The sequence below is a fragment of the Coregonus lavaretus genome (genome assembly GCF_964263955.1).
Source record: "Coregonus lavaretus genome assembly, chromosome: 31".
In the NCBI taxonomy this organism is placed as follows: domain Eukaryota; kingdom Metazoa; phylum Chordata; class Actinopteri; order Salmoniformes; family Salmonidae; genus Coregonus; species Coregonus lavaretus.
This window is the reverse complement of record NC_140018.1, coordinates 39,431,652-39,454,525: the sequence shown is the minus strand read 5'-3', so window position 1 is coordinate 39,454,525 and position 22,874 is coordinate 39,431,652. Positions and strand designations below refer to the sequence as shown.

Genomic DNA, 22,874 nt, shown 5'->3' with positions numbered 1-22,874 from the left:
GCTCCGTTTTAAGACTATCCCATCAACAGGACGTGTAGAACTGTAATATCCGGTTTCTCTGAGTCGTGGCTGAAAAGGGACATGGATAACATGCATCTAGCTGGTTTTTCTATTCATCGTCAAGACCAAATGGCAGCTTCGGGCAAGGGGGAAGGTGTGTGTGTCTCTGTTAACAGCTGGTGCGTGATCTCTAATGTTTAGGAAGTCTCAATGTTTTACTCGCCTGAGTTAGAATACCTCATGATAAGCTGCAGACCATACCATTTACCAAGAGAGTTTATCTATATTTTTCGTAGCTGTCTATTCATCACCACAAACTGAAATCTGGCACTAAGACCCCACTTAATGAGCTGTATAGGGCCATAAGCAAACAAGAAAATGCACATCTAGTAGCGGCCCACCTTGTGGCCGTTTATTTTAATGCAGGGAACTGAAATCAGTCTTACCACATTTTTTACCATCATGTCACCGTGTACAACTACAGACAAAAAAACAAACAACTCTAGATCACCTTTACGCCACACAAAGAAACGCATACAAAGCTCTCCCTCGCCCTGCATTTGGCAAATCTGCCCATAACCATATGGTCAGATTTGCAAATGGAGGGTTGTGGCGGTCATGAAATTGTGTCAGCCGGTTATTGTCATGTAAAAGTTTGCAGGTCTCACGGTAATTGATCGTCAATTAACAAACATATTTAGCATTTCCAGACCTCCATGCATAAGAGCCACATACAAGCCGCTGATAAGAGCCTTTGAAATATCTACATAAAAAAAAAAAAGTATAATAAATTACCTGAATATACACCCGTCACAATAAATCCATTATTTATTTTAGGCAGGTCTATAGAAACTTTATGATATGAAGAAAATGTATTTCAGAAGAACAGAACATGAGTAAGCTTACTGTATGTTATCTGGCTATGCGCCATGCAGAAAAGATATGCGTCTAAGTCCCATGCCATTATTTTATATTTTATGATTTTATAGTAAGAAGAATTAATTGAACTTATGATATTTTTCCCAATCCAGAGAGAGTGTGCATATGAAGTGGCTATGCTGAGCGTAAACATGATCATTTGAAACAGGTCCTATAAACTAGATTGAGTTGTTTAGCAATTTTAGTTGTGAATGATGCAAACCTTAGAATGTCTTAGAAATCAAAACATATAGTGCATTCGGAAAGTATTCAGACATCTTGACTTTTTTCAAATAAAATTACATTACAGCCTTATTCTAAAATTGATTAAATTATTCCCCCCCCTCAAATTACACACAACACCCCATAATGACAAAACGAAAACAGGTTTTTAGAAATGTTTGCACATTTATTACAAATAAAAACAGAAATAACTAATTAACATATTTTTTTAAATCAATGCATCAACCAATGTTTGAGGCGCATGCAGCCTCTCGCTGTGCGCTACAGGTGATATTCCACCCAAACTCTGTATGCCATGGGCTCTCCAACCCTGTCTCTGCAGCTGTTCGGAACGTCGATAGTAACGTTTTCACAACAAAACTAATTTAATTAAACTATTGGCAGCCCCTCTCTGTGCGCTCGAGAAAGTAATGAAGGCGAGAGAGGAGGAAATGGAAATGCATGGTGATGAGATTTTCTGTAGCTGAAAGGTAGGCCTTGTGTCTGCCTATTCATTATCAAATTATATATAAATGCCCTATTACTAGGCTATTTAAAATCAAATTCACTATAATTGTAGGCAAACTGTAAGCAGCCATGCACAATCAATGAACCAACAGCATCGCCTAGACCTATACGTTCTCTCCCAGCCTCATGGATAGACATTTTGGAGTATAGCATAAGGTAACCAGTCCATCCAGTATGCATAATAATACAATCCACACTCAAAGGCGATTACTAGAATTTGTTTAATTTTGAAGTATAGGCTTGACCAATTATATACCAAAGACATCTTAAAATTAGTTTAGTTTTCTGTTCTTGTGCCATGTGTAATATGCAGTAATCTATGTATTGTATAACTGTATACATTCAATTGAAGTCAGAAGTTAACATACACTCAAAGGCAGGGGCACAAATTATTTTGCTTGTCCATTCCCAGGGCGCCATCTGTTGGAGAGACGCATCGCTGTGGCGCTCCACCAACGTTCCGTAAAAAAAATGTAGCAGATATCGCCAGGGTAAAACATGAGCCATTCACAATAATTAAAACAAAATGTCAAGAAAACTGTATGCTATTACACCACTTTATCATTACCGCACGTCAGAGGCATGACAAATGAGCGAATGGACTTGAAAACGGATGGTATAGCCTACAGTCCAATGCGATGTGGTTCGACGAGAACAGTGACATGACAATAGCCAAATTTGTCATTTCACTTTTTGGTGTTTACGTGTAACAGATGTCTCTTTCCATTCACCACTGTTTGGAGTCTGGAAATATATATGTGCATGGTTAACCTATGAAGGAGCCCTTTGAAGTGATTGTTTAAGAATCAGATGAAAACATTTTGACTGGTTGTGTTTATGCCACAATAAAAGGTCATGCATTTTAAAAGTTAAATGACAAATCTTTACAACTAGGCCCACAGAGATCCTATTGAATTAATAGGGACTGTATTTGTCACTCTATGACTAGGCCCATAAGAAATGTTGGTGCACGCGCTTGGTCCCGTACCGGGAATAAATTAATTATACTTTCACCCCTGGATATAGCATATGGTAGAAAAAGTATGTGGCCTTTTCTGTAGCCTACAGGCTGGAGATAAAATGTATGACAATGTAATGAGACGGACACGTTTTACATCATGCAGGTTTCTCAGATCAAATAGCCTAACCTAAATGGCAACCAATGAAATAAAAAAATACGCTGACATACCCTAAAAACAAGACAGATCAAAGTAAAATGGACAATATGAAATGGACAAATCAGGCTACTCACAACTGCTGTCCAGAAGTTTCACCCTGTGGGCTAAATTTTCATGATCAGTGGTTTCAAATTTGTATCTGTCAATTTTTGATGAGCTGATCACGGCGAAAAAGAAAATACTTCTGATTTCCCGCTGTGTAAACACATTGCAAATAGGCTCAGGATAACTCCTGATGAAGTTGTGTAGCTGATATTCGGAGCTTAAATAGCCAAATTGATTAGTCACAGGAATCAGGACTAATAAAGCCAATTCAATGGGCTGTTTTACAAACGGTGGGCCTACCACATGGATGGGCATTGATAAAATTCCTTTGCAGACCAACACAGTAGGCTACACCCTAGTAAGCACGGGCAGACGTCTTCTGGAGGTCTTTTTTTGGTTCTGTTCGTACCTGCCGTCTTTTTGGGGTGTTTTACAAACGGTAGGCCTACGACATACAGTTGAAGTCGGAAGTTTACATACACTTAGGTTGGAGTCATTAAAACTCATTTTTCAACCACTCCACAAATGTCTAGTTAACAAACTATAGTTTTGGCAAGTCGGTTAGGACATCTACTTTGTGCATGACACAAGTAATATTTCCAACAAGTGTTTACAGACAAATTATTTAACTTATAATTCACTGTATCAAAATTCCAGTGGGTCAGAAGTTTACATACACTAAGGTGACTGTGCATTTAAACAGCTTGGAAAATTAATGGCTTTAGAAGCTTCTGATAGGCTAATTGACATCATTTGAGTCAATTGGAGGTGTACCTGTGGATGTATTTCAAGGCCTACATTCAAACTAAGTGTCTCTTTGCTTGACATCATGGGAAAATCAAAAGAAATCAGCCAAGACCTCAGAAAACAAAACTGTAGACATCCACAAGTCGTACAACCATGGGAGCAATTTCAAAATGCCTGAAGTTACCACGTTCATCTGTACAAACAATAGTACGCAAGTATAAACACCATGGGACCACGCAGCCGTCATACCGCTTAGGAAGGAGATGCATTCTGGTTCCTAGAGATGAACGTACTTTGGTGCGAAAAGTGCAAATCAATCCCAGAACAGCAGCAAAGGACCTTGTGAAGATGCTGGAGGAAACAGGTACAAAAGTATCGGAGTCGCCTCTTCACTGTTGACGTTGAGACTGGTGTTTTGCGGGTACTATTTAACGAAGCTCCCAGTTCCTTGAATGAGTAGGTGTGTCCAACCTTTTGACTGGTACTGTGTGTGTGTGTGTGTGTGTGTGTGTGTGTGTGTGTGTGTGTGTGTGTGTGTGTGTGTGTGTGTATATATATATATATATATATATATACACACACACACACAGTGGGGAAAAAAAGTATTTAGTCAGCCACCAATTGTGCAAGTTCTCCCACTTAAAAAGATGAGAGGCCTGTAATTTTCATCATAGGTACACGTCAACTATGACAGACAAATTGAGAAAAAAATATCCAGAAAATCACATTGTAGGATTTTTAATGAATTTATTTGCAAATTATGGTGGAAAATAAGTATTTGGTCACCTACAAACAAGCAAGATTTCTGGCTCTCACAGACATGTAACTTATTCTTTAAGAGGCTTCTCTGTCCTCCACTCGTTACCTGTATTAATGGCACCTGTTTGAACTTGTTATCAGTATAAAAGACACCTGTCCACACCTCAAACAGTCACACTCCAAACTCCACTATGGCCAAGACCAAAGAGCTGTCAAAGGACACCAGAAACAAAATTGTAGACCTGCACCAGGCTGGGAAGACTGAATCTGCAATAGGTAAGCAGCTTGGTTTGAAGAAATCAACTGTGGGAGCAATTATTAGGAAATGGAAGACATACAAGACCACTGATAATCTCCCTCGATCTGGGGCTCCACGCAAGATCTCACCCCGTGGGGTCAAATTATCACAAGAACGGTGAGCAAAAATCCCAGAACCACATGGGGGGACCTAGTGAATGACCTGCAGAGAGCTGGGACCAAAGTAACAAAGCCTACCATCAGTAACACACTACGCCACCAGGGACTCAAATCCTGCAGTGCCAGACGTGTCCCCCTGCTTAAGCCAGTACATGTCCAGGCCCGTCTGAAGTTTGCTAGAGTGCATTTGGATGATCCAGAAGAGGATTGGGAGAATGTCATATGGTCAGATGAAAACAAAATATAACTTTTTGGTAAAAACTCAACTCGTCATGTTTGGAGGACAAAGAATGCTGAGTTGCATCCAAAGAACACCATACCTACTGTGAAGCATGGGGGTGGAAACATCATGCTTTGGGGATGTTTTTCTGCAAAGGGACCAGGATGACTGATCCGTGTAAAGGAAAGAATGAATGGGGCCACGTATCGTGAGATTTTGAGTGAAAACCTCCTTCCATCAGCAAGGTCATTGAAGATGAAACGTGGCTGGGTCTTTCAGCATGACAATGATCCCAAACACACCGCCTGGGAAATGAAGGAGTGGCTTCGTAAGAAGCATTTCAAGGTCCTGGAGTGGCCTAGCCAGTCTCCAGATCTCAACCCCATAGAAAATCTTTGGAGGGAGTTGAAAGTCTGTGTTGCCCAGCGACAGCCCCAAAACATCACTGCTCTAGAGGAGATCTGCATGGAGGAATGGGCCAAAATACCAGCAACAGTGTGTGAAAACCTTGTGAAGACTTACAGAAAACGTTTGACCTGTGTCATTGCCAACAAAGGGTATATAACAAAGTATTGAGAAACTTTTGTTATTGACCAAATACTTATTTTCCACCACAATTTGCAAATAAATTCATTAAAAATCCTACAATGTGATTTTCTGGATTTTTTTTCTCATTGTCTGTCATAGTTGACTTGTACCTATGAAGAAAATTACAGGCCTCTCATCTTTTTAAGTGGGAGAACTTGCACAATTGGTGGCTGACTAAATACTTTTTTCCCCCACTGTATGTGTGTATGTATGTATGTATGTACAATTGAAGTCGGAAGTTTACATACACCTTAGCCAAATACATTTAAACTCAGTTTTTCACTAATCCTGATATTTAATCCTAGTAAACATTCCCTGTCTTAGGTCAGTTAGGATCACCACTTTATTTTAATAATGTGAAATGTCAGAATGATTTATTTCAGCTTTTATTTCTTTCATCACATTCCCAGTGGGTCAGAAGTTTACATACACTCAATTAGTATTTGGTAGCATTGCCTTTAAATTGTTTAACTTGGGTCAAACATTTCAGGTATCCTTCCACAAGCTTCCCACAATAAGTTGGGTGAATTTTGGCCCATTCCTCCTGACAGAGCTGGTGTAACTGAGTCAGGTTTGTAGGCCTCCTTGCTCGCACACGCTTTTTCAGTTCTGCCCACACATTTTCTATAGGATTGAGGTCAGGGCTTTGTGATGGCCACTCCAATACCTTGACTTTGTTGTCATTAAGCCATTTTGCCACAACTTTGGAAGTATGCTTGGAGTCATTGTCCATTTGGAAGACCCATTTGCGACCAAGCTTTAACTTCCTGACTGACATCTTGAGATATTGCTTCAATATATATCCACAATTTTCCTTCCTCATGATGTCATCTATTTTGTGAAGTGCACCAGTCCCTCCTGCAGCAAAGCACCCCCACAGCATGATGCTGCCACCCCCGTGCTTCCCGGTTGGGTTGGTGTTCTTTGGCTTGCAAGCAACCCCCTTTTTCCTATTTTTGTTTCATCAGACCAGAGGACATTTCTCCAAAATGTACGATTGTCTCCATGTGCAGTTGCAAACCGTAGTCTGGCTTTTTTATGGCGATTTTGGAGCAGTGGCTTCTTCCTTGCTGAGCGGCCTTTCAGGTTATGTCGATATAGGCCTCGTTTTACTGTGGATATAGATACTTTTGTACCCGTTCTCTCCAGCATCTTCACAAGGTCCTTTGCTGCTGTTCTGGGATTGATTTGCACTTTTCGCACCAAAGTACGTTAATCTCTAGGAAACAGAACGCATCTCCTTCCTGAGCGGTATGACGGCTGTGTGGTCCCATGGTGTTTATACTTGCGTACTATTGTTTGTACAGATGAACGTGGTAACTTCAGGCATTTGGAGAAAAAACAATTCCTGAGGTCCTGGCTGATTTCTTTGGATTTTCCCATGATGTCAAGCAAAGAGGCACTGAGTTTGAAGGTAGGCCTTGAAATATTCCAATTGACTAAAATGATGTCAATTAGCCTATCAGAAGCTTCTAAAGCCATGACATCATTTTCAGGAATTTTCCAAGCTGTTTAAAGGCACAGTCAACTTAGTGTATGTAAACTTCTGACCCACTGGAATTGTGATACAGTGTAAACAATTGTTGTAAAATTTACTTGTGTCATGCACAAAGTAGATGTCCTAACCGACTTGCCAAAACTATAGTTTGTTAACAAGAAGTGTGTGAAGTGGTTGAAAAACAAGTTTAAATGACTCCAAGTGTATGTAAACCTTAGACTTCAACTGCATATATTATATATATATTATGAAATAACACATATGGAATCAGGTAGTAACCAAAAAAATCTAAATATATTTTATATTTAAGTTGCTACCCTTTGCCTTGATGACAGCGTTGCACACTCTTGACATTCTCTCAACGAGATTCAGGAGGTAGTCACCTGGAATGCATTTCAATTAACAGGTGTGCCTTCTTAAAAGTTAATTTGTGGAATTTCTTTCCTTCTTAATGTGTTTCAGGCAATCAGTTGTGTTGTGACAAGGTAGGGGGGTTATACAAAAGATAGCCCTATTTGGTAAAAGACCAAGTCCATATTATGGCAAGAACAGCTCAAATAAGCAAAGAGAAACGACAGTCCATCATTCCTTTAAGACATGAAGGTCAGTCAATACAAAACATGTCAAAAACTTTGAAAGTTTCTTCAGGTGCAGTCGCAAAAACCATCAAGCGCTATGATGAAACTGGCTCTCATGAGGACCACCACAGGAATGGAAGACCCAGAGTTACCTCTGCTGCAGAGGATACGTTCATTAGAGTTACCAGCCTAAGAAATTGCAGCCCAAATAAATGCTTCACAGAGTTCAAGTAACAGACATCACAACATCAACTGTTCAGAGGGGACTGTGTGAATCAGGCCTTCATGGTCGAATTGCTGCAAAGAAACCACTACTAAAGGACACCAATAATAAGAAGAGACCAGCTTGGGCCAAGAAACACGAGCAATGGACATTAGACCGGTGAAAATGTGTCCTTTGTTCATGAGTCAAAATTAGAGATTTTTCGTTACAACTGCCGTGTCTTTGTGAGACGCGGTGCGGGTGAATGGATGATCTCCGCATGTTTGTATTTCCCACCCGTAATGCATGGAGGTGGTGTTATGGTGCTTTGCTGGTGACACTGATTTATTTAGAATTCAGGGCACACTTAACCAGCATGGCTACTACACCATTCTACAGCAATATGCCATCCCATCTGGTTTGGGTTTATTGGGACTATCATTTGTTTTTCAACAGGAAAATGACCCAACACACCTCTAGGCTGTGTAAGGGCTATTTTACGAAGGAGAGTGATGGAGTGCTGCATCAGATGACCTGGCCAACAAGTGCTCAGCATATGTGGGAACTCCTTCAAGACTGTTTGAAAAACATGCCAGGTCAAGCTGGTTGAGAGAATGCCAAGAGTGTGCAAAGGTGTCATCAAGGCAAAGGGTGGCTACTTTGAAGAATCTTAAATATATTTTGATTTATTTAACACTTTCTTGGTTACTACATGATTCCATATGTGTTATTTCATAGTTTTGATGTCTTCACTACTATTCTACAATGTAGAAAATAGTAAAAATAAAGAAAAACCCTGGAATGAGTAGGTGTGTCCAAATTTTTGACGGGTACTATTAGAGGTGATGCACTATATATGCATCACCTCTCATGCCCGTTCCATGATCTCGCCATCATGGTTGACAACTCCGTTGTGTCCTCCTCCCAGAGTGCGAAGAGCCTTGGCGTGACCCTGGACAACACCCTGTCGTTCTCCGCTAACATCAAGGCGGTGACCCGCTCCTGCAGGTTCATGCTCTACAACATTCGGAGAGTACGACCCTGCCTTACACAGGAAGCGGCACAGGTCCTAATCCAGGCACTTGTCATCTCCCGTCTGGATTACTGCAACTCGCTGTTGGCTGGCCTCCCTGCATGTGCCATTAAACCCCTACAACTCATCCAGAATGCCGCAGCCCGTCTGGTGTTCAACCTTCCCAAGTTCTCTCACGTCACCCCCCTCCTCCGCACACTCCACTGGCTTCCAGTTGAAGCTCGCATCCGTTACAAGACCATGGTGCTTGCCTTTGGAGCAGCGAGGGGAACGGCACCTCTGTACCTTCGGGCTCTGATCAGTCCCAACACCCAAACGAGGGCATTGCGTTCATCCACCTCTGGCCTGCTAGCTCCCCTTCCTCTGCGGAAGCATAGTTCCCGCTCAGCCCAGTCAAAACTGTTCGCTGCTCTGGCACCCCAATGGTGGAACAAGCTCCCTCACGACGCCAGGACAGCGGAGTCACTCACCACCTTCCGGAGACATTTGAAACCCCACCTCTTTAAGGAATACCTGGGATAGGATAAAGCAATCCTTCTACCCCCCCACACACACAGCGGAGTCGTTCACCACCTTCCGGAGACATTTGAAACCCCACCTCTTTAAGGAATACCTGGGATAGGATAAAGTAATCCTTCTACCCCCCCCAAAAAAAAATTTGTAAAGTGGTTATCCCACTGGCTATAGGGTGAATGCATCAATTTGTGAGTCGCTCTGGACTGGAGCGTCTGCTAAATGACGTAAATGTGCCCTTGAGCAAGGCACTTAACCCTAATTGCTCCTGTAAGTCGCTCTGGATAAGAGCGTCTGCTAAATGACTAAAATGTAAAAATGTCAAATGATATACAGATGTGTTTTGAATTAATCATCACCTTAGAAAGCGCTGTTCATTTCGTTGTGTTAGGCTTTGAAACAATATCCACAACAACCATGTTTTCCGCCGACTCTGACGCTTGTTGGATGTGGCAGGGCATGCAAACTGTCATGGATTACAAAGGGAAACCCAGCCGCGAGCTGCCCAATGACGCTAGCCTACCAGACGAGCTAAATTCCTATGATCACTTCGAGGCAAGCAACACTGAACCATGCATGACAGCAACTAGCCGATGTTAGTAAGACCTTAAAACAGGTTAACATTCACAAGGCCGCAGGGCCAGACAGATTACCAGGACGCATACTCTGAGCATGTGCTGACCAGCTGGTAAGTGTCTTCACTGAAATGTTCAACCTTTCCATGACCCAGACTGTAATAACCTTCAAGGAGACCACCATAGTCCTTGTGCCCAAGAATGCCAAGGTAACCTCTCTAAATGACTATCGCCCCGTAGCACTCACATCTGTAGCCATGAAATGCTTTGAAATGCTGGTCATGGCTCACATCAACACCATCATCCCAGACACCCTGGACACATTCCAATTCGCATACCACCAACAGATCCACAGATGACACAATCTCTATTGCACTCCACACTGCCCTCTCCCACCTGGACAAGAGGAAAACCTACGTGAGAATGCTTTTCATTGACTACAGCTCAGCAATCAACATCATAGTGCCCTCCAAGCTTATCACTAAGCTCAGGACCCTGGGACTGAAAACCTCTCTGCAACTGGATCCTGGACTTCCTGATGGGCTGCCCTCAGGTGGTGAGGGTAGGCAACAACACATCCTCCACGCGGCCCCTCATGGGTGCATGCTTAGTCCCCTCCTGTACATTCTGTTCACCCACGACTGCATGGCCGCGCACGACTCCAACAACATCATTAAGTTTGCTGACGACACAACGGTGGTTGGCCTGATCACCGACGACAACGAGACAGCCAATAGGGAGGTGGTCAGTGACCTGGCAGTGTGGTGCCAGGACAACAACCTCTCCTTCAACGTCAGCAAGACAAAGGAGCTGATCGTGGACTACAGGAAATGGATGGCCGAGCACGCCCCCATCCACATAGATGGGTCTGTAGCGGAGCGGTTCGAGAGCTTCAAGTTCCTCGGTGACCACATCACTAAGGAATTATCATGGTCCCCACACAACAACACAGTCGTGAAGGCACGACAACACCTCTTCTCTCTCAGGAGGCTGAAAAGATTTGGCCTGCACCCTCAGATCCTGAAAAAGTTATACAGCTGCACCATTGAGAGCATCTTGACTGGCTGCATTACCGCTTGGTACGGCAACTGCTTGGCATCCGACCACAAGACGCTACAGAGGGTAGTACGTACAGCACAGTACATCACTGGAGCCGAGCTCCCTGCAATCCAGGACCTCTATACCAGGCGGTGTCAGAGGAAAGCCCTACCGAAGTCATAAACTATTCTCTCTGCTACCTCACGGCAAGCAGTACCGATTCAGCAAGTCTGGAACCAGCAGGACCCTGAACAGCTTCTACTCCCAAGCCATAAGACTGCTAAATAGTTAACCAATAACTACCCAAAATATCTGTATTTACCCTTTTTTTTTTCAATAACACTTTTTAAAATGTATTTTACCTTTATTTAACTAGGCAAGTCAGTTAAGAACAAATTCTTATTTAAAATGACTGCCTACACCGGCCAAACCCGGACGACGCTGGGCCAATTGTGCGCCTCCCTATGGGACTCCCAATCACGGCCGGTTGTGATACAGCCTGGAATCGAACCAGGGGGTCTGTAGTGACGCCTCAAGCACTGAGATGCAGTGCCTTAGACCGCTCCGCCACTCGGGAGCCCTTTTGACTCAAACACACTACATACGCCCACACACGCGCATGCATACTGACGCCAAACACAGTCACCATATACGCTGCTGCTACAACTGTTTATTATCTATCCTGTTGCTTAGTCACTTTCTCCCTACCTATAGTATATGTACATATCTACCTCGTACCCCTGCAAATCAACTCAGTGCTGGTACCCCGTGTATATAGCCAAGTTATCGTTACTCATTGTGTATTTATTCCTTGTGTTATCTTTCAATAATTTCATAGTTCAATAGTTTTTTTCTCTACATTGTTGGGAAGGGCCCATAAGTAAGCATTTCACTGTTAGTCTACCCCAGGGTTTCTGTTAAATGGCAATTGCCGACTTTTGGCCGATAAAACAAATGAAAAGCTGATAAATAAAACTGTTGTTGGCTAAAATGACCGTGAGAAAAAAAAAGATCCATTGCAAAATAATGCTTTTTATTCATCGATAGAAATACCAGTCGATGGAAATACATTTGACCATCATCGTTATCGGTCTAAAGGTAAATTTGCATAATTGAGTGAAATTAAATTGGCCTGTGTGTTTCATTAGTCATCATGCATCTTATTTATCCACCCCACAACAACACAACTACCACATGCGCACAGCATACAGAGCCAATTTTGAGCAGGATTTATCCTACAGCTCCTCAGGCATGTCTTTCCTCGCTTCAAAGTAGCCTATAGGCAGAATCTGACCATGGAAACATGGAGGCAATTATTTTATGACTTTATAGGTGCCACATGAGTTTCAAGTTTGGGGAAGCTTAGAATTTATTCTACCATTTCTACAGTTCTGCGTGCCAGTTATGATTTTTATATGCACATTTGTGCGGAACAGTTTCATTTCAATAATAACGTTTTAGTTTCTCAAAATCATTGTCATGCGGTTAATCATAAAAATCTGACATAAAATTAAAGTTAAAAGTCAACTAATGCGAGATCACCAGCCTCTGCCATATGGACACATTGATACACCGTGATCCATTGGCGGCTGAAGAAATACGCGCATGGAACTCATTGCCTATAGGCCTATGCAGCAATAGGCCTATAACTTTCATTGCTCTTTCACACCGAGGATTGGTGATTATCGAGGACGAGATTGTTTCTCCAAATAGCTTACTGTGAGGAACTATAGTTTTAATATATTATCATTCACAATGGATGTTAAAAAAACACTTTCTTACATTTCGCAGAGCAGGCCAGGTACTTCTAAGTGTGCTCAGGTGCGCGCGCTCCCTCAACATTCTCAGGACAGAGAAACCAGACACATGCTCATTGCTCACATGGAACACTCCAAACAAAAGACAAATGACAAAAATGGACATATCTCGTAAATGATGGTTATGAAATAAACCAAAACCTGTTTACCACAAGTGTAGCAGGTTGTGAACTCTACAAACAATGTTTCCACTCCGAGAATGAGAATGGTAAATGACTAATGAATAAATGCATTAACAGAAATTAATGTAACCAAACGACGAGGATTAACGGTACTGATTAAAGAAAAAAACAAAAAGGACAAACCATTCACACAATGAAACAATTAATGAGCAACATTTGGCGGGAGAAAGCTGAGCCATTCTGGAGAGACATGCCTATATCTTCGCGACACACCCCTCCCCTTGTTCTTGTCTCAAAATTTAAAATTATACTCAAGACACATTATCTTTACACATATTTTAGATGCTTTTCACTGACAGCCGCAACTCAAATCAGCTAGGCCTATTGCCACACGCACCGCCCAAACTGCGGGGTTCCCAAATACGCATAGGCCTACGAGCTTGTGATTTGAAACAATCCACAGCAAAAACATTTTAAAGAAGCTAATGATCCTCGATTCCTCTGTGGCTAAGTCATGCTTTCTGGTGAAGTATTTATGATTTTATTTATTTCTGTATAATTTTTGCAAATGCATTTCCATTTACTTCCCTATTGGACCCACCGATGTGCCATTTCTCTCATGTTCTATTGGTTTTCATATCAACTTTCTTTTGTTTTCCAGAAGCCAAAGGCACAATCCTAGTCATATTAGCAACCCATCCTAGTTGTTGCATCTTTAGATTTCTAAGTTTCTAACAGATATATTTATCTCTGTCACACATGGGACTGCTATCAGGTGCACTGCTTAGAATGGTGTTTTCCCATGAATTGCATTTTGGCAAATGTTAGAAATTAAGTTTTATTGGCTGCTTCATTACATGAGTTAAGATGCATTACCATAATCTAAATGTGATTTCTGTCATTTTGAGCACCGTGGGTGGACGCCCTAATGTGTTATGCACCCAACATATATGGGTCCGGTAAATTTCTCAAACATCTTCCCGGTCACGTTGTCCAGCGCCATATTCTCCTAATGGAAACTCTGGTCTACACCTGTTGTTTACGAAGTATGTGACAAAATTGGATTTGAAATGAAAAATACATGACAACAGGAAGCAACAACAGTATCATTTGCAACTTATTTTTTAGGAATATAAATGGTATTTTTGAAAAAAAAAAATTAACAGGATTCTACTTTAAAATCAGGTAAAAACTACAGAATGAGCCCCAAAACGTGATATGATTTCTTGATTTTGATGATATTAGTGTAATCGTGAAAATTTGTTTGTCCTAGCTGTCCTTACCCTCTTTGGGCCTTTGCTCAACAGGTGGTGGTTGGGTGGGCAAGTCCTCCTTCTCTTCCCCCTCCAGCCCATCCTCCTGGACCCCACCGTCAGGTCTTCTCTCCCTCTCGCGCTGCGGTGCCTCCCTGGGGGAAGTCACCATTCCTGCTACAATCCTGGAGCCTACTGGGACTTCTTCCTCCTCAGAGTTTGGGTCATGGTAAGACTAGAGGGGGGAAACAAGCAATATGAGAGGGTGGAGGGGAAACAAAGACATTCTAAGTCATGTCATGTTACATTATGAAATATAACTTCACTTATTATTATATTGTCATTAGATTGATGGATAGTGGATGAAAGTAACACCAAGGCTACACAAATCCGCTTTGGTCAGTTCTTTGCTTAACAACCATACCATGAGACATCCTAGACTCCTGAGTGGCGCAGTGGTCTAAGGCACTGCATTGCAGTGCTAACTGTGCCACTAGAGATCCTGGTTCGAATCCAGGCTCTGTCGCAGCCGGCCGCGACCGGGAGACTCATGGGTGGCGCACAATTGGCCCAGCGTCGTCCAGGGTAGGGGAGGGAATGGCCGGCAGGGATGTAGCTCGGTTGATAGAGCATGGCGTTTGCAACGCCAGGGTTGTGGGTTCGATTCCCACGGGGGGCCAGTATAAAAAAAAAATATGTATTCACTAACTGTAAGTCGCTCTGGATAAGAGCGTCTGCTAAATGACTAAAATGTAAATGTAAATGTACATCAATGTCTTCATCACTTGAAAAGATAAATGGTTGAGATTGATATAAATGTAAAAGCTTATAAACAGGGATGTCAAACTATTATATATATATTTTTTTTTTATACAAATTGTAATTTTTAACCATCAACTCAGATTATTTTCATATTCACAGATGTTGCAATTTACATCTGAGGTTTTCGTGTTGTGCCCGCCATCAGTTGATACACATGCTCTTGAATACAGGGTGGGTGTCATGTTTTGGCTGATAAATGTACTAAAAGATGGTTGGAGGTCCAGACTTCAGAGAATGTTGACGAATGGGAATATCTGTTGTTTTAAATTATACTGTCAATCCTCCATAGGAAACCTACAGTTGAAGTCGGAAGTTTACATACACCTTAACCAAATACATTTAAACTCAGTTTTATACAATTCCTGACATTTAATCCTAGTAAAAATGTCCTATCTTAGATCAGTTAGGATCACCACTTTATGTTAAGAATGTGAAATGTCAGAATAATAGTAGAGATAATTATTTATTTCTTTCATCACATTCCCAGTGGGTCAGAAGTTTACATACACTCAATTAGTATTTGGTACCATTGCCTTTAAATTGTTTAACTTGGGTCAAATGTTTCAGGTAGCCTTCCACAAGCTTCCCACAATAAGTTGGATGAATTTTGGCCCATTCCTCCTGACAGAGCTGGTGTAACTGAGTCAGGTTTGTAGGCCTCCTTGCTCGCACACGCTTTTTCAGTTCTGCCCACAAATTTCTATAGGGTTGACGTTAGGGCTTTGTGGTGGCCACTCCAATACCTTGACTTTGTTGTCCTTAAGCCATTTTGCCACAACTTTGGAAGTATGCTTGGAGTCATTGTCCATTTGGAAGACCCATTTGTGACCAAGCTTTAACTTCCTGACTGATGTCTTGAGATGTTGCTTCAATATATCCACATCATTTTCCTTCCTCATGATGCCATCTATTTTGTGAAGTGCACCAGTCCCTCCCGCAGCAAAGCACCCCCACAGCATGATGCTGCCACCCCCGTGCTTCACGGTTGGGTTGGTGTTCTTCGGCTTGCAAGCAACCCCCTTTTTCCTATTTTTGTTTCATCAGACCAGAGGACATTTCTCCAAAATGTACGATTGTCTCCATGTGCAGTTGCAAACCGTAGTCTGGCTTTTTTATGGCGGTTTTGGAGCAGTGGCTTCTTCCTTGCTGAGCGGCCTTTCAGGTTATGTCAATATAGGACTAGTTTTACTGTGGATATAGATACTTTTGTACCTGTTTCCTCCAGCATCTTCACAAGGTCCTTTGCTGGGATTGATTTGCACTTTTCGCACCAAAGTAAGTTCATCTCTAGGAGACAGAACGCATCTCCTTCCTGAGCGGTATCATACTATTGTTTGTACAGATGAACGTGGTACCTTCAGGCGTTTTCAAATGGCTCCCAAGGATGAACCAGACTTGTGGAGGTCTACAATAATTTTCCTGAGGTCTTGGCTGATTTCTTTTTATTTTCCCCATGATGTCAAGCAAAGAGGCACTGAGTTTTAAGGTAGGCCTTGAAATAAATCCACAGGTACACCTCCAATTGACTCAAATGATGTCAATAAGCCTATCAGAAGCTTCTAAAGCCATGACATAATTTTCTGAAATTTTCCAAGCTGTTTAAAAGGCACAGTCAACTTAGTGTATGTAAACTTCTGACCCACTGGAATTGTGATACAGTGAATTATAAGTTAAATAATCTGTCTGTAAACAATCGTTGGAAAAACTACTTGTGTCATGCACAAAGTAGATATCCTAACCGATTTTCCAAAACTATAGTTTGTTAACAAGAAATTCGTGGAGTGGTTGAAAAACAAGTTAATGACTCCAACCTAAGTGTATGTAAACTTCCGATTTCAACTGTATTTAAATCATAGAAATATAGATAACAGAATAGACATGACAATTTTGACAAAATTGACATTCAACGGTGGGTGGAACGTTGGCCATCTTTGTGGTAGTAATTAGAAGTTATACCTGATACATTGCAATGGTCTGAAGGGATAGGTCCATTCTATTTCTATGATTGAAATGACACCCACCCTGTATTCAAGAGCATGTTGTCTCAACCGATGGCAGGCACAACACAAAAAATGTATATGATGTAAAATAGGGTCTAAGCTACAACATATGCAAATATGTTTTTAGATAGATGTAAAGGTAAAAAAAAAAGACATCGTATTATTTATTTAAAAAATAAAATTATGAAAGTTTGACAATCCTGTTTGTAAGCCTTTAAATGACATCAATCTCAACCGTTTATATTTTCCAATGATGAAGACATGGATGTCTCATGGTAGGGTAGGGTATGCAAAATGGGTCATTCAAGTCCATGTTTTGGCAAAAAAGTCCCTTTCCGACCACTTCTTCCATGGGCAAAACAAGTTGTTTAAAACAAAAAGGCATGCTGTCAAAAAGTGATTGAATTCAAATGGATTTACCCCTTTGACTGGGCTGAGCGGGAGCTGACCTCCCATAGGGGTGGGACCACCAAGAGACAAGAGATGGCTGATTGGGATGTAGGTTTTGCGCATAGCCTGAATGTAGCAGTTCTCATTGCTGCTCTGTAGGCAAGCACCATGGTCTTGTAATGGATGTGAGCGTCGACTGGAAGCCAGTGGAGTGTACGGAAGAGCGACATGAGGGGTGACATGAGAGAACTTAGGAAGGTTGAACACCAGATGGGCTGCGACGTTCTGGATAAGTTACAGGGATTTGATGGAACAAGCGGGAAGCCCAGCCAACAGTGTTGCAGTAGTCCAGACGGGATATGACGAGTGCCTGGAATAGGACATGCGCCGCTTCCTGTGTGAGGAAAGGTCGTATTCTACGGATGTTATAGAGCATGAACCTACAGGAGCGAGTCACTGCTTTGATGTTTGCAGAGAACGACAGGGTGTTGTCCAGGGTCCCATCAAGGTTCTTTGCACTCTGGGAAGGGGACACCGCGATGGAGAGGTCTTGGAGCGGGCAGGCCTTCCCGGGAGGAAGAGCAGCTACGTCTTGTCGAGGTTAAGCTTGAGGTGGTGAGAGAAGAGGAGAGGGCCTAAAACCAGATACTCACCACACCACCTGGTAGGAGCAACCCGCCAGGTAGGATGCAGTCCAAGAGTGTGCAGAGCCTGAGATGCCCAGCCCTGAGAGGGTGGAGAGGAGGATCTGATGGTTCACAGTGTCAAATATAGTGGAGAGATCTAGGAGGATGAGAACAGAAGAGAGAAATTCAGCTTTGGCAGAGCCTCCGTGACACAGAGGAGAGCAGTCCCAGTTGAGTGACCCGTCTTGAAGCCTGACTGGTTAGGGTCAAGAAGATCATTCTGAGAGTGATAACCATAGAGTTGGTCAGAGACAGCACGCTCAAGTGTTTTGGAAAGAAAAGAAAGATGGGATACCGGTCTGAAGTTTTTGATATCGGAGGGGTCAAATGTTGGTTTCTTGAAGAGGGGAGTGACTCTGGCCATCTTGAAGTCAGAGGGAACGCAGCCAGCGGTCAGGGATGAGTTGAGGGAAGTGAGAAGGTCTCCAGAGATAGTCTGGAGAAGGGAAGAGGGGATGGGGTTGAGTGGGCCGGTTCTCGGGCGGCTGGACATCAAGTCGCAGGATTTCATCTGGAGAGAGAGGGGAGAAAGAGGTCAAGGCGTAGGGTAGGGCTGTGTGAGTGGGACCAGTGGCTTCAGTAGGCTGAGTGAATGAGGAGCGGATGTCGTCAACCTTTCATTTTAAATTGACAAAGTCGTCTGCAGAGAGGGAGGAGGTGAAGGATTAAAGAGGGAGTAGAACGTGGAAAAGAGTTTCCCAGGGTCGGAGGCGGTCTAAGGCACTGCATCACAGTGCTAGAGGCATCACTACAGACCTGGGTTCGATCCAAGGCTGTGTCACAACCGGCCGTGACCGGGAGTCCTATCGGGCGGCACACAATTGGCTCATTGCGCTCTAGCGACTCCATGTGGCGGGCCGGGCACCTGCAGGCTGACTTTGGCACCTGCGTCTGGCTTCCGGGTTAAGCAGGCGGGTGTTAAGGAGCACGGTTTGGCGAGTCATGTTTCGGAGGACGCATGACTCGACCTTTGCCTCTCCCGAGCCCGTTGGGGAGTTGCAGCGATGAGACAAGATCATTATTGAAATTGGGAGAAAAAGGGGGTAAAAGCAAAATACAAAAGAAAAAAGAAAGTGGCTTTAGCAGCGGATACAGAAGAGAAGGTAGAGAGGAGGGTGGAAGGATGATAGGGCCTTGGAAGTTTAGTTTTCCTCCATTTTTTGTGAGCACGCAGTGAGTCACTCAGCCAAAGAGCAGGAGGGAAGGGTCGAGCTGGCCGGGACGAAAGGGGACAGTGGGAGTCAAAGGAGGTGGGAAGGGAGGAGAGTAGGGTTGAAGATGCAGAGTCGGGAGGGAGAAGGATTTAGTGGAAGGAAGAGATGATAGGATAGAAGAGAGAGTAGTGGGAGAGAGAGCGAAGATTGCGACTGCATAATAAATCTTTCAAGTCTGTCAATATATGACAGTGCATTCGGAAAGTAATCAGACCCCTTGACCTTTTCCACATTTAGTGACGATACAGCCTTATTCTAAAATTGATTGAATAAAAAAATCCTCATCAATTTACACACAGTAACCCATAATGACAAAGCGAGACTGCTTTGTACCAGTGTACATCGTTGTCAATTTAATAATGTTAACATACTGTTTTACCCCCTTTATATGTATATACTGTATTCTAGCCATATTCTAGTCCTGTATTCTAGCGCATTCATCAAGTATTCAGACCCCTTGACTTTTTCTACATTTTGTTACGTTACAGCCTTATTCTAAAATTGATTGAATAAAAAATGTTCCTCATCAATCTACACACAATACCCCATAATGACAAAGCAAACAGGTTAAACATTTTTGCAAATTTATAAAAAATTCAAAACAGAAATACCTTCCTTACATAAGTATTCAGACCCTTTGCTATGAGACTCGAAATTGAACTCAGGTGCATCCTGTTTCCATAGAAAATTATTTAAAATGTGTCTACAACTTTATTGGAGTCCACAGGTGGTAAATTCAATTGATTGGACATGATTTGGAAAGGCACACACCTGTCTATATAAGGTCCCACAGTTGACAGTGCATGTCAGAGCAAAATCCAAGCCATGAGGTCGAAGGAATTGTCAGTAGAGCTCTGAGAAAGGATTGTGTCGAGGCACAGATCTGGGGAAGGGTACCCAAAAATGTCTGCAGCATTTAAGATCCCCAAGAACACAGTGGCCTCCATCATTCTTAAATAGAAGAAGTTTGGAACCACCAAGACTCTTCCTAGAGCTGATCGCCAGGCCAAACTGAGCAATCGGGGGAGAAGGGCCTTGGTCAGGAAGGTGACCAAGAACCCGATGGTCACTGACAGAGCTCCAGAGTTCCTCTGTAGAGATGGGAGAACCTTCCAGAAGGACAACCATCTCTGCAGCACTCCACCAATCAGACCTTTATGGTAGAGTGGCCAGACGGAAGCCACTCCTCAGTAAAAGGCCCATGACAGCCCGCTTGGAGTTTGCCAAAAGGCACCTAAAGGAATCTCAGACCATGAGAAACAAGATTCTCTGGCCTGATGAAACCAAGATTGAACTCTTTGGCCTGAATGCCAAGCGTCACGTCTGGAGAAAACCTGGCACCATCCCTACAATGAAGCATGGTGGTGGCAGCATCATGCTGTGGGGATGTTTTTCAGCGGCAGGGATTGGGAGACTAGTCAGGGTCGAGGGAAACCTGCTCCAGAGCACTCAGGACCTCAGACTGGGGCAAAGATTCACCCTCAAACAGGACAATGACGCTAAGCACACAGCCAAGACAACGGCAGGAGTGGCTTCGGGACAAGTCTCTGAATGTCCTTGAGTGGCCCAGCCAGAGCCCGGACTTGAACCCAATTGAACATTTCTGGAGAGACCTGAAAATTGCTTTGCAAAAACTTATAAAAACCTTTTTGCTTTGTCATTATGGGGTATTGTGTGTAGAAAAGCAAAAAACAATTTAATCAATTTTAGAATAAGGCTGTAACATAACAAAATGTGGATAAAGGGGTCTGAATACTTTCCGAATGCACAGTATATATTGCTTGTTACGTCAAGTAATAGAAAAGGGCACAGTAGGTACCTATTTGAACCTAGGGCTAGTGAAATGTGTTTATAGCTACCTTCAATTCAGGAGCATGATCATGATTCCCCTGTAGCTCTTCATCTGCAGAAAGTCAACATCAAAGGAAAACATCATTGATTAGGCGTTGTGCATCTGCTGACAATCCAAACAACACTTTTCTTCCAAAAAACACCACTTCGTAGAAAAAAACACTTTCCTACAGACAGACAGTATTGATAGTTAGCTAATGTTAGCTAGCTAGTGCCTCACAAAAATTTCAACAAGCTTGCTTGCTAATGCTAGCCAGCACTAGCGTTACACAATCTGTCAAATAGTATCAACGTTGACAGATGACATCTACCCGGCTGACATTTTTAAGACTTACCAGCTGCTGTTCCGTGTGAGAAAACTATAAGGAGAATGACCAAGGACAAAACCATCCTCGAAGTCTTGAATGACCCTTTAAAATCCATTTAGATTACAAACTAACGACTGCTAGCTAGCTACTGTAGTTAACGAAGTTAGCTCTGTGGCTAATGTTAATCATCCACTTCAAGGATTATTCTTCTCTTGCATACACTGCTAACTAACGTTCATGAGGACAAAGCCGACAGGGAGGTGTTTAAAAATAATAATAATAGCTAGCTCATTCTTTTTTACTGCTGACATGCAAGATATTTAGCTGGCTAGCTAGCATGTTAGCTAAACAAAAGACCTAGCTTCGATATGCTTTGAGATAAATATTTCGTTAGCTAGGTAACTGTACGCTTTCCTAGTCTTTGAAACCTGCTGATAAACAGCAACGATGTGCTGTTATATAGTTCGCAGAGTTTTATCATACAACACAGCTAGCTAAACTGCCGCTTGAACGCCACTTCCTAATCCCTCCGATAGACCAATCCTAGTACGCGTTGACTGAAATTGACCAATATAAAAGACATCATCCAATCCGGTGTGCACACACAATTACGTTTCTTGCATGTACAAAATGTTTTAGCCTTTGGTTGTACACAACACGAAAGACGAAACGCCTTCTGGCATAATTCGGGATCTTCTCTCGTGTGTAAATTTGTGTGGCAATAAAATGTATTTGGCACGCCAAAAAAAAGAAAAGTAATCAGTACTAGTCTTAACATAATTACATTTAAGTCATTTAGCAGACGCTCTTATCCAGAGCGACTAACAGGAGCAATTAGGTATAAGTGCGTTGCTCAAGGGCACATCGACAGATTTTACACGTAGTCGGCTCGTGGATTCAAACCAGTGACCTTTCCATTACTAGCCCAATGCTCTTCACCGCTAGGCTACCTGCATAATGAATGGGTATAGTAGGCTATATTATCCCCTTGGGATAATATATTGAAATCTATCTATCCATCGATATTTGATCTTGTATGAGCGTATCCAAAGAACGGTCTTCTGGATGTGTTAGTTTAACTCCTACATTAATTATTGATGCAAAACCTTTCGTAGATAAATGTACATGTACCTCTTGCTGTCCATATTTAATGTAAATACAATTTGTTTGGATGTCTTTATTTACATTTACGTCATTTAGCAGACGCTTACAGTTAGTGAGTGCATACATGTTCATACTGTCAAATCACTAAGAATATCAAGCGTGAGCAACCTTTTTTCCAGAGAAACATCGGGTAGCCACTAACCAGTAGTCTTGCACAATCAGTCGTCATTAAACCCACAAGACATAAC

At 42.5% G+C, this 22,874-nt stretch overlaps 1 protein-coding gene across 2 annotated transcripts in view; it reads right to left on the bottom strand.

Moving 5' to 3' along the window:
* The window catches only part of LOC311106438 (protein sel-1 homolog 1-like), a 46,840-nt gene extending 24,782 nt beyond the window's left edge, over nt 1-22,058 (bottom strand). For both annotated transcript variants that reach the window (XM_084148772.1, XM_084148773.1), the window contains exons 1-3: nt 21,550-22,058; nt 21,223-21,266; nt 14,282-14,486 (exon numbers count right to left, since the gene is read on the bottom strand). In XM_084148772.1, the coding sequence (XP_084004898.1) occupies nt 14,282-14,486; nt 21,223-21,266; nt 21,550-21,637 (337 nt within the window). In that variant the 5' untranslated portion in view covers nt 21,638-22,058. The remainder of the gene's footprint in view (nt 1-14,281; nt 14,487-21,222; nt 21,267-21,549) is intronic.
* Nucleotides 22,059-22,874: the final 816 nt, after the last annotated feature.